This window comes from Nannospalax galili, unplaced genomic scaffold (genome assembly GCF_000622305.1).
Source record: "Nannospalax galili isolate Female #2095 unplaced genomic scaffold, S.galili_v1.0 scaffold443, whole genome shotgun sequence".
NCBI classification, from domain to species: domain Eukaryota; kingdom Metazoa; phylum Chordata; class Mammalia; order Rodentia; family Spalacidae; genus Nannospalax; species Nannospalax galili.
The window spans coordinates 1,001,307-1,014,350 of NW_008352479.1; the positions used below are offsets into that span (position 1 = coordinate 1,001,307).

Genomic DNA, 13,044 nt, shown 5'->3' on the forward strand with positions numbered 1-13,044 from the left:
TTAAAACTATGTGTGTTTGTGCCTCTGTGTGTGTGTGTGTGTGTGTGTGTGTGTGTGTGTGTGTGTGTGTGTAACTGGAGTTATAGATAGTTGTGAGCCACCCAATGTGAGTGCTGAGAACCAAACTCAGGTCCTCTGAAAGAGCAATTCACGGGGCTGGAGAGATGGCTCAGCAGTTAAGAACACTGACTGCTCTTTCAGAGGACCCGGGTTTGATTCCCAGCACCCACCTGGTGGCTACGAACCATCATTAGCTCCAGTTCCAAGGGAATCCAATGCCCTCTTCTGACCTCCACAGCATTGCATGACACAGGTGCACTCACATACATGCAGGCAATACACTCATATACATAAAATAAAAATAATAAAATATTTTTAAAAAGAAAGAGCAATTCATGTACTTAACCATTGGGCCATCTCTCAGCCCTGGTTTTATATTATTATTATTATTATTATTATTATTATTATTATTAATTACTATTATATTTATTCATTGGGGGTTGTGCATGGCATGCATGTGGAAGTCAGAGGACAACTTTTGGGAGTCAGTTCTCTTTCCACCAGGTGGGTTCTGGGGATCAAACTCAGGTTATCAGGCTTGGCACCATGCACATTTATGCTCTGTGCTCTGAACCATCTCACTGGCCCAGCAACCTTGGTTCTGAACATACACACATGCACACACACACACACACACACACTGTGTACTCTATCACATAAGACAGTGCCAACGAAAGCTTCCCGTAACACCTTGGCTTGGATTCAAAAACTATGATACGTTGTGAAAGGCAGTGATTTTACACAACATACAAAGTTTCTGCTCTTATAGAAACATAAAAATATACCGTGGAAAGCAAAGATGTTGAGTATTTTCCTGCCCTCATTCTTCAGCATGTATCATCATATTGGTCTGTTTTTGGATTGTGTTGTGGTGGACAGACAAGCAGGTCCATCAGAGCAGTGTGCAAATTTGCTTTAGTGTTTGGTAAATGGTAAAATTTTAGGTCTACCAAAGAATAGGAGTTTTGGGGGGTTTGTGTGGGGTTTTTTTTCTTTTGGTCTTTTTGAGACAGGGACTCCCTGTAGCCCCAGCTGTCCTGGAGCTCACTATGTAGACCAGGCTGGCCTTGAACTCACAGAGATTCACCTGCCTCTGCCTCCAGAGGGCTGGGATTAAAGGCATGCGCCACCATGCCCGGCATAGTTTTTTACTATGTGTGTGCATGTGGTATATGTATGTGTGTATGTGCACATGTGTGTGCATGTATGTGGAGGCCAGAGGTTGACAGTGGGTATCTTCTATCACTCCACACTGTTTCTGAGGCAGGATCTCTCACTGAACTTGGAGCCCACTGCTTCAGCTAGGCTGACTGACCAGTGAACTCCAGAGATCCACTTCTCTCCACTGCCCAGTGATGGGGTTGCAGAGTGAACTGCACACCGGAGGCTTTTACATTCATACTGGGGATGGAACTCAGGTCTTCATGCTTGTAGTGCAAGCACTTTATTGACTGAACCATCTCTCCAGACCCAAAGAATTGCTTTAAAATCAATTTCTTTATGATTTTTATTATTAGTAAATATTTGATTTGTCTACTTATTGTATACACTTATAGACCCAAGTCACATAGAAAGTTATTGGGTAAAAGGATGTGGTGAGTGGCGAATGTTTTAGAATTCCTGCTGGACAGGCTGGCAACAGCACGCACTGCACACAGTGGCATTTCTCAGCTTCTCTTGGGGTTGCAGGATAGTGACATGAAAGAAAATTGTCCCTCCTAACCCTCCCTCTGGTATCTCCAGAGCTCTCCCTCTGAAACCAACATCAGCAACCCCTGCTACCCTCGGAGCTACAGCACCACCTTCACCCTGGGCCACGTGTTCGGTAGCCTGTGCACGGAGAAGCAAAGGCCAGAGACTTACAATGCCAGCGACATCATCACATTCATAGGAACTGGGGACCCACAAGTGTGCAGGGAAAAGGTGGCTTCTGTGTTTGACTTCAAAGCTTGCCAGGATCAAGACACTTGTTCATTTGATGGTGTTTACCAGCCCAAGGTTCAAGGACCATTTGTGGTAAGAGTAAAACCCACTAAGAGTTGTCGTCATCATAGCCACCCCGCCCCCAGAGTATTTATCTCCCACCTCTATTTTCCTCTTGCCACCCTGTTAGCTGCTTTTTATTCCCTGCCCTGATAGCTCCATAGAATACACTATCGGAAAATTCACTCTTTCCTCCCCTCACAGGCTTTTGCAGGATTCTACTATACAGCCAGTGCATTAAACCTCTCTGGAAGCTTCTCCTTGACCTCCTTCAATGACAGCAGCTGGGACTTCTGCAGATACACTTGGAGTGAGGTCAGTGTTTGAGAAGAAAGGTCAGCATTTGTACTACAGTATGGCAGGGTGTATTTCATGTACGTGTGGATATGTCTATGTGTGGATATATGTGTAATGTATATGTATGTGTATACTGTATATGCACATTTGTATATATGTATATGTGTGTCTATGTGTACTGTATGTTTCTGTGGCATATGTGTATATGATGTATATGTGTGTCTGTGTGTATTGCATTTGAGTGGTATACGTATGTGTGTGTATGTACTGTGTCATATATGTGTACATATGTTTGAATGGTATATGTGTGTACATGTCTTTGTGTACTATGTAGGTAGCTCCTGAATTTATCCCCCTGCTCCTCTAATCTGTATGTTTAAAATTGTGTAGCTGGGGACTGAGCTTCACACCTGTGCTGTGTGTTAATGCTCTAGCTGCATGCAGAAGTGTTAGAGCAGAGCCAGACAGGGTGGTGCAGGCCTGCAACCCCAGCACTGCAGAGCTGGAGGGAGGAGGATCAGAGGTTCAAGGCCAGCCTGAGATACGTGAAACCCTATCTCAAAAGCACAAAAGAAGCTGGGCATGGTGGCACATGCCTTTAATCCCAGCACTCCAGAGGCAGAGGCAGGCAGATCTCTGTGGGGCTAGCTTGATCTACATAGCAAGTTCCAGACCAGCTGGGGCTACAGGGAGACCCTGTCTCAAAACAAAGTAATAAACAAAAAGAAGGAAGGAAGAAAAAGAAAGGTTGGAACATCCATCGAGCTTCATGACTATTATGATGTGACTTTCTGCAGATACTTTCATTATCATATAACAGGGTTCTTAGTCGTTTCTATCTTGAAATTCTGAGTGATGAGCTTTAAAATGCAGCTGCCACCTCAGTTGATCTGAAATTTGAATCTTGAGATTCACCCGCCCTCCTCCTCTCACGTGTTTGAAATCTCTTTTTCAGCTCCCATCCCTGCTCCCCAAATTTGATGAGGTCTATGCCCGCTCCTACTGCTTCTCAACCCACTATATCTACCACTTGCTTGTAAATGGATACAAATTCACAGAGGACACTTGGCCTCAAATACGGTTTGAAAAAGAAGTAAGTCAAGCACAATTCGTTTTCTCTTCCTCTCCTTAGAAAAATGTGTTCACATGTAAGTGGCAGAAAGGTCAAAGGTTAAAGGACAATCTAAGCCTGCTAGTCACACTTGAACATGCCAGGAAAGAAAGTTGACAGAGAATTTAATGGCGTTGCTTTCAGGAGACTGTTGCAGATGAGAAAAGACTGGAAGCCAAGGGTCTGTACATGGTGAGGTCCTCAAGTCGGGAGTGTTGGGCGTGCTCATATACCAGCATTGAGCTCAGATTTGGAACATAGCCTGTACTTAGGAAAGGTTTAACAAATTACAGCTAAATACATTGAGAAGCTGGGATTTTTCCATCCTGAAAAGAATTTGCAAATGTAATTTACTTTTTAAGAGGATAATCAACTGGTCTCCTTGTTACACAAATGCCAAAATAAGATACAGCCTTTAGAGTGTGAGACATTCATATAGCACATTCTCATTAAAAAATAATTTTCTCTTTAAGGAACCTGAGTCATTGTGTTTACAGACAAAACTTGGGGGTGGGAAAGGTCTTCTTGGTTTAGAAATAAATGGGTGGATGGATGATGGATGGATGGACCAATGAATAGATATAGTATATAGATAAGAGATAGATGGATAGATGCTAGATAGACAAATGATGGATGGATAGATAAATGATAGGTGATAGATAGATGGTAGATAGATAGAAGATAGATAGATAGATAGATAGATAGATAGATAGATAGACAGACAGGTAGATAATAGATCGTAGATAGTGTGCCACTAAATTTTCTCCTTCCCACTCTCTGACCCGCCCTCACTCTCTCAGGGTCTCGTGGAGAAATAGACATAACACATTTTTATCTGAATTTTGATACATTTGGGAGGGGAGGGGATGACTTACAAAGAAACAGACCGTCCCCCACCCCCGGTGTGCTGCGCAGCCACTCAGAAGCCCGCCCGTGGTCTGCCTCATCTCGCAGCGGCACAGGCCGATGCAGAGCTCCAAGTGGGGCCCACCAGTCCTCCCGAGGTCCCTGACACCCCACGGGGTCCACAGCAGGCTGGCTCACCGCTCGCCTCCTGTTCCCTGCTCCCCAAAATGGTGCTAACTCCTCCTCTTTTTTCCCAATGTGCTCCAGTTCTCTCTGGGTCTCTGGACCCACCCCCTCTTTTCCTCTGAGGATGAATTTACCCAACAGATGGATAGATAATAGATGAGTAGATAGTTACATGATAGATAATTTGGATAGACAGGTAGATAATAGATGGATAGATAGATGATAGATGATAGATAGATACATAGATAGATAGATAGATAGATAGATAGATAGATAGATAGATAGGTAATTGCCCAGTGACCAGAATGTTTAGGGAGTGAAAGGACAGCCATCACCAGGCCCTGATTCAGGCAGGTACAACCCGGTGACTCTCTGACCGGTATTGTGCTCCCCATTCTGAGCAGATGCTTTTGGTCAGGATAGTTAAGAAAAAGTCTGGAGGATGTCTGGAACCAATCTGTTCAACTCCAGCTTTGGAAAAATTGGATTAACTCAATCAATATCCTGTATTAGGCCTGGGCTGTCTATTTTTGAATAAGTAAAATTGAGTCATCCACAAAAAATGAAGATGTCTGGAGATGCAGACACACGGCATGTGTGCTCTGAGCTCTGCCTCCAACAAATCTAATTGTCTGCAAAGACATTGTAAAAACAGAGAATGTCTTCCTGCTGAATATCAGCCAGCATTAGGAAGACATTCTAGGTTGAAATTCCCTTTCCAGGATCAGAGAGATGGCTCCTCAGGTAAAGGCATTTCCTGCTGAGCCCCATAACCAAAGTTTGTTCCCCAGAACCCACTTTAAAGAGAGAGAACTGACTCCTACAAGTTGTCCTCTGACTTACACACACACATACATATAGTGGCACATATACAAACACACACAACTTACATACACACACACAACTTGCACACACACACACAACACATGTGTGCACTAAATATCAAAGCAAAAAAATTTTTTAATTTCCTTTCCTTTAATCATAAAGAATTTTATTCCCAGCCAAGTGGGTATTTGTGAGACTATATAAACAGACCAGAACCTTGCTACATAGACATGGAGACATATATATATATGTATATATATAATTTTTTTTGTCTTTTTGAGACAGGGTCTCCCTGTAGCCCCAGCTGTCCTGGAACTCACTATGTAGATCAGGCTGGTCTTGAACTCGCAGAGATCCACCTGCCTCTGGCTTCAAAGTGCTGGGACTACAGGTGTGTGCCACCACGCCCGGCCTGACAGGAATATATTTTTAAAGACAGTAGTCAAGGAGGAAAAGAAATAAACTCAGGAGATACTACAAAACTATAGAAAGTAAAAATGAATATTTTGGCTAGGTGTGGTGGTGCATGCCATTAATCCCAGCACTTGGGAGGCAGAAGCAGGCACATCTCTGAGTTTAAGGCAAGCCTGGTCTACGTAGAGAGTTCCAGGCCAGCCAGGGCTACATGGTGAGACCCTGGCTTAAATAAACAACAAATATTAATCATTTATTTTTAATTTTTAAAAAATGTACTTATTTTATATATATGCCTGAGTGTATATATATGCAGCACATGTATGCATGTCATTGTGAGCCACCATTGGATGCTAAGAGGCAAGCCCTTGCCTGCTAGAAGAACAGCAAGTGCTACTAATTGATAAGTCATCTCTCCAGTCCCCCCAAATTAATTATTTTTATATAGAACACTAGCACTAAAGAAAAAGTCAAGAGCCAGGTACAGAGGCACATGCGTGTGATCACAGCACTCACATAGCAGAAGCAGGATGACCTAGAATTCTAGGCCATCCTCAGCTACATGGCAAGTTCAAGGCCAGCCTGAAGTACATGGACCCTGCCTCAAAAAATAAAATAGGGGGTCTGGAGAGATGGCTCAGCACTTAAGAGCACTGGCTGCTCTTGCAGAGGACCCAGGTTCAGTTCCCAGCACACATATGCTGGCTAACAACTGGCCATAACTCCAGTTCCAGGCCATTTAATGCCCTCTTCTGGCCTTCATGGGCATTGCATGACATGGGTGCACTTACATATATGCAGGCAAAGCACTCATACACATAAAATAAATACATAATTGGGGGGGTGCTTTTTGAGACAGGGTCTCCCTGTAGCCCCAGCTGGCCTGGAACTCACGATGTAGACCAGGCTGGTCTTGAACACACAGAGATCTGCCTGCCTCTGCCTTCCAAGTACTGGGATTAAAGGTGTGTGCCACCATGCCCAGATCAAAATAAACAAATAATTTAAAATAAATAAATAAAATAGGGAGCTTAGGAGATGGCTTGGGGTGTACAGTGTTTGCCACACAAGCATGAGGATTTAAGTTTGAGCCCCAGAACCTGTACAAAAAAATAAACTAGGCATGGTGGTATGTGCTCATAATCTTAACTCTGGAGGGGCAGAGAGAGGAGGATCCCTGCAGCTCACTGACCTGCCAGTTGAGCCAAATTGATGAGCCTTAGGTCCCAAGAAACCCTATCTCAAATTAAGGTAAGCACTTCCTGAGGTACAACATCCGAGGTTGACCACTGATCTCTGATGTATGTGATTACATACACACAAGCAGGTGTGTATACACCCTTATAAATACATAAACTGATTGATAAAAATAAAAGAGGAATATCCATTTATATAGCCAAAGGATAGCAAACATTCAACCCAATAAGTGTTCAGTGTGGCTGGTAGGATACAGTGACATGGTCCAGCTTAAGAGTCTCATCTTGTCAAATGACAAATACAGATATTATTATTTTTTAAATTATTTATTTAATAACCATATAATTAGAAGCATTTCATTACAACAGAATTGACATATTCAATAACAATTTCCAGAGCTAAGATGCATCTCTTTCAAAATTGGCTGTAAATTTTTAGGTTTACAGTTGAATTGATAACAGTTATACAATATTGTACTCCGAATAACCCCCATAAGATATAAAATTAAATGAAGTTTTAAACTTTAAAAAAGATCTCCATTTAATTATTAAAATACAGTTTCATACAGAAAAATTCATTTTAATACAATTGACACTACAATTCACATGTGTTTCTAATCTCTATATATCTGATTATTACTAGTCACACTCGGTTACTTTCTGAGCTCCTTGGCATCTGAGCATGGATATAAAGTCATCAGGTAGATTTCAATGGTAATGTTTTTCACATCTACTAGTTATTAAGGAGCAAATTTTTATGCTTTGAAGAATTATTTTTTTTTCTTTTTTATTTATTTATATACCCACTTCCCAGATGGCACCCTCCCATAGCCTCCCTCCCCCGACTAGAGCCCTTATACTCTGATATCCCTGCTACTGTCTGCTGTGTTGTCGGCCCCCCAGCCATTCCCCACTACTTGCCCTTCTGGTGAATCTAGTCAGCCTATCTAGAGGTCTTTGTTTTAGGAGGGTCAGCTGTTCCTCATAATACAGATTTTACGGTATGAAAGGGAAACATAATATAGGAAAGTAACATTAATGGAAATTATTGAAATAGGATATAAGGAGCCCAAATAACATTAATAATGTCATTAGTCACAATGCTTAGCCTGGAGATGTGGCTAAGTTGGAAGAGTGTCTGTCTAGCATACACTTGACCCTAGGTTTTCCCTAGGGTTTCCCATCACCACATAAAACCAGAAATGGTGGTACACTAGTGATCCCAGTACTCAGGAGGCAGGAGGATTAGGTCAATCAAGGTCATCCTCAGCTACATGGTAAATTTGAGACCAGCCTAGGCTACATGAGACCCTGTCTCAAAAAAAAAAAAACAAACAAACAAACAAACAAAAAACCCCAAAATCATCACAGTACTAAAAAAAAAAAAATGGAGTAGGGGTTAGAGGGATGACTCAGCAATTAAGAGCACTTGCTGCTCTTCCAGCAGACCAGAGTTCAGTTCCCAGCGCCCACACTGGGCAGCTCACAACCTGCATGTGACTCTGGCTCTGGGAGCTCTGACACTATCTTCCAGGAAAGATGTGAAGCAACAGCAGTTCATTTATTGCTGGTGTAGAGTGTTAACATGGCACAGCTATTCTGGAAGACTGGAAGATTCTCATAAAGATAAACACAGTCTTACCATACAACTGAACAATTGCACTCCTAGGTATTTAGCCAGCTCTTGTTGAGTTTTGTCCACACCAAAATAAATAAATAAATAAATAAATAATCCTACACATAAATGTTCAAGGCAGATTTACTCATAATTAGCCTAAGCTGGAAGCAACCAGAAGTTCTTTCAATATATAGATATTGAAACTGTGGTATGGGCTGTACAATGGAATACTATTCAGGAATAAAGGGGCTGTAATGGGCTGAGAGTGTAGCTCAGTTGGTAGAGTGCCTAGCAAACAGGAGGCCTTGACTTCAATCTCTGTCACTGCATAAACTGGGTGTGGTGGTTCACCTCTGTAATGCCAGCACTTGGGAGGCAGAGACAGGCAGATTTCTATGACATCAAGGCCAGCCTGGTCCATATAGTGAGTTGTAGGCCAGTGGGAGCCACAGGGAGACCCTGCCTCAAAAAGAAAAAGGAAAAAATAAAAAAAAAGAATATGGATGAGGATCAGGAGTGGTGGCACATGCCTATAGTTTCAGCACCTCAGGAGACTGAGGTAGAAGAATTTTAAGTTTGAGGACAACCTAGCAGCTTAGAAGGACTCTTTTTGAGAATAAAAATTAAAAAGGGCCAGGGATGTAATTTGATAGTAAAGCAGTTGCCCTGAAATCTGTCCCTAGCACAGGACAAAGGAAAAGATGACTCTTAAAATGCCTATTGCTAAGTAAGTAAAAGAAGCCAGTCTGGAAAGGCTACATAACTACAAGTACACTTTCTATGGAATTTTATAAATGATAAAACTAGAGCTAACAAGGAGATCAATGGTTGCTAGGATTTGTTGTTGCTGTTGCTGCTGTTGTTGTTGTTGTTGTTGTTGTTGTTGTTTTAGGGCGGTGAAAGTCTGCTGGATGGCATTATAATGGTGGCTATAGGACATCACGTATTTTTTTCAAAACCCATGGAATACATCTTACAGTATGCAGTTTTTAAAAAATTCATTCAAGAGGTCAGGGGATCCAAAGATGGATTGTAGATGATGATCAAAGAATCTAGCTGCATTGCGGATGTGCAAAATAATTGCACTGAAGGGGGTCGAAAGGAAAGGTGTTGACCCAAGTAACTTTGAAAATGAGTGTAAAACTAAAGGCAGAAGAGCTAGATTATAAACTCTAGTTGTTTAAGGTGTTTCCCATGAGCTCACAGAAACAACTAATCCTGTGATATATATACTGGAAGTCAACAATTAGGCAAATGAATGGTGGATTATGGAAACCAGACTTCTCTATGTTGGAGTCTGTATTACAGCTAAGCAGCGCAAGAAGGCTGAGACATTGGTGGGCCACTTGCATGGTTAGCTCAACAGTAATACAGACAGCTACATACAGAACTATTTGCAGATGCTATATACACACAGGCTGATACACACACATTCATTTCCTTGTTCTGTCACTTAAGAGTGCTGAGAAGTAATGATAAGTCAGTAGCTATAAGCATACTTGGGTCTAGATCTTTGTTTCGAGGGGGAAAAAAAGAACCCAAGCTCCCTGAATTCTAGAGGCATATTCTGATTCTAGGACAAAGGATATACAAAATGAGCCCAGAGCATCTTTTAGTACAGAAAGTTTACAAATAACTATTGCTTAGGTGGCCATGGTGGCACATGTTTAGAATCCCAGCACTCAGGAGGCTAAGGTGGCAGGGTGGTGAGTTCAGAGCCAGCCTGGGCTACACAGCTAGAAACTGTCATAACAGCAACAATAACAATAGTAAACCCCTATCAGGTTTAAGTCACTGTGACTTGGGTTACTGTTTCACGCTATGGAACCAAATCCTAATTGACACATAACCAATGATCATAAAAGAAGTATATTTGTGGGAGATTTCAAATGTATATATGCATTATCCTTAAGAAAAAACATGGGTAGGCTGAGGAGATGGCTCAGATCTTGCCACACAAACATGAGGACCCAAGTTTAATTGCAGCACACATAAAAAAGTTGGGCATGGTGGCACATGTTTGTAATCCTAGCTCTGGGCAGGTGGAGCCAGGTGAATCCTAGGGATTGCTCACCAGCCAGCCTAATCTAATCAGCCAGCCCCAACTCAGTGAGATAGCCTGTCTCAAAAAACTAGATAGACAACATCCAGGGTAAGGTTGATTTCTGGTCTCCACAGGCACATGCAGGATGGGTACACACACTTACATGTGCATAAATACACACATGTGTGCACACTCACACACACACACACACACAGAGAAACAAACAAAAGAATGTTGGAAGAGATAATATATATATATATATATGAGTGTCTCTCTATTACATCCTGTGATGAAAAAAACAAAAACAAAGTACATCCTGTGCTAACCAGGCATGGTGGTGCGTACCTGTAATCCCAGCACTTAAGAGGCAGATGCAGGAGGATTGAGAATACCATCATCTGCTACATACTGAGTTCAAGACCAGTCTGGAATATATGAGATCCTGTCTCCAAAACAAAATTAAATAAATAACCAACAGATGCCATATATAAGAGAAATGTTTATATTTTAAGCATAAGGATATGGAAGGATTGAAAGTTTTAAAACATTGGGTCTTTTAATGAAGCAAGCAAAGAACCAATAAGGCGGCTTAGTGGGTAAAGGGCCTGCTGCCGAGCCTGATTTTCTTTCTATCCCGAGAACTCACATGATGGAAGGAGAGAATGAACTTCTGAAAGCTAGCTTTTCACTGCATAAATGCTGTGGCATTCACAGACACACACACACAGACACACACACACACACAAACACACAAACACACACTACAATTAATAAAAGTGTAAAAAACAAATATCAAATAAATAGTACCCAAGGAAGAAAGTTGGTGCTGCTGTTTAATATCTAGCCAAATAGGTTTTAAGATGAGCAGCATTTTCAATGAAGAGAATTACATGATAAGTTCAGTTTATTATAGGGATTACAAATTCAAACCCTGATAGGCCTAAGCAAACAACTTCAAGACATGTTAGTCCAAAGCAGATGGCCCAACAGAAGAAATGCACACAGTGAGCTTCCCGTTTGGGCTGATCCCTGTTCCTCAGAACCAATCCACGGTTGGGCAAACCCCTTTAGATCCTCTTTCATGAACCACAACCAGGTCTGTTCACCTGGACAGTAGGGGTACTTTTACTGTTCCAATAGCTGTTTTCACACTTTGCTGAGATCAGCTTGTGGGGGACTCATTTTTATAATTCTCTGCAGTACCAAAGGTGGGACCCTAATTCTTTGTAACTGTGACCTGCTGTAGGAATGTGGCAGATCCTTTTACCTCTTTAGACCATAGTTCCCTGTGGGGTTCCCTTGAGGGGTTGGTCTGCAGTGCTTTGTGCTGGAATGTAATGTCAACCTGGAGTTCTGCCTGAGCACTGAGCTATCTGCTCCCTTCCACAGGTGGGGAACAGCAGCATAGCCTGGTCCCTTGGCTACATGCTCACCCTGACCAACCAGATCCCAGCTGGAAGTCCCCTGATCCGCCTGCCCATACAGCCTCCCGTGTTTGTGGGCATCCTGGCCTTCTTCACTGCCATTGCCTTGCTGTGCCTAGCATTTCTTTTGTACCTGTGTTCAGCATCCAGGACAAAACAGCGCTCTGAGAATGCCTTCGACCAAGCCGTGGATTCTGAATGAACCTTCCAAGCAGCTCCTGGAGCGGTGGCTGCCTACATTCCACCTGGATGATCCAGGCAGTGCAGGCAAAGTGTCCACCTTTCGGAAATGCTCTATGGTTAAATGCCTAGCTCCTGTGCTCGGATACTGGTTCCTGACAGAGCACCCCTTGGAGTCCCTCAACTACCCTGTTCAAGTTCACTACAGACACCTCCCCATCCACTTGCCAGTCTACAGTGGGGACCAAGGAGAGCCAAACAGTCAAGGTCAAAGTCTTCACTCCAAGTCCTCTAGATGAAGCTGAGAATATAATGATTTGATGTGGAGCATTAGCCTCAGGTCTCAGTTTCCATTTCTTCTCTCTTGGAATTCCTCCTAGCAAGACATACATGAAGACTTTGATTCAGCTCATTTTATGGCTTTTTCCTGTTGGTCCTTCTAAGACCCATAGGCACTGAACCTCTGAAGACTGGTAGGGTATAGTATATCTAGGGGAGGAGACTTTTTTGGGGGGGGGAGCCGGAGTCTCATGTAGCCCATGTTAGCCTCCAACTCACTATGTAGCCAAGGATGACCTTGAACTTCTGAGCACCCCCCACCCCCACCCCATCCCCGCCTCTACTCCTGAGTTCAGGGATTACAGGTGTCCACTACTACTCTGGTTTATGTAGTGCTGCGGAATGGAACTCACAGCTTCCTGCATGCCAGGCAAGTGCTCTACCAACTGAGTCACAATCCCAGCCCAAGAAGAAGACTCCTTGACCCCAAGGACAGTCAGCCTCTGTCACATAGGCAGAGCCTAAAGCACAAAGGCACATAGACATCCCAAAACACTGTAGCCATTCTCAGATTTCACAGA

At 42.7% G+C, this 13,044-nt stretch overlaps 1 protein-coding gene across 1 annotated transcript in view; it reads left to right on the plus strand.

Annotated features, from left to right (window-relative positions):
• The window catches only part of Entpd3 (ectonucleoside triphosphate diphosphohydrolase 3), a 36,769-nt gene extending 23,965 nt beyond the window's left edge, over positions 1-12,804 (plus strand). The window contains exons 8-11 of the mRNA XM_008849432.3: positions 1,804-2,076; positions 2,248-2,358; positions 3,296-3,433; positions 11,970-12,804. Of these exons, the coding sequence (XP_008847654.1) occupies positions 1,804-2,076; positions 2,248-2,358; positions 3,296-3,433; positions 11,970-12,206 (759 nt within the window). The 3' untranslated portion in view covers positions 12,207-12,804. The remainder of the gene's footprint in view (positions 1-1,803; positions 2,077-2,247; positions 2,359-3,295; positions 3,434-11,969) is intronic.
• The last annotated feature ends 240 nt before the right edge of the window (positions 12,805-13,044 follow it).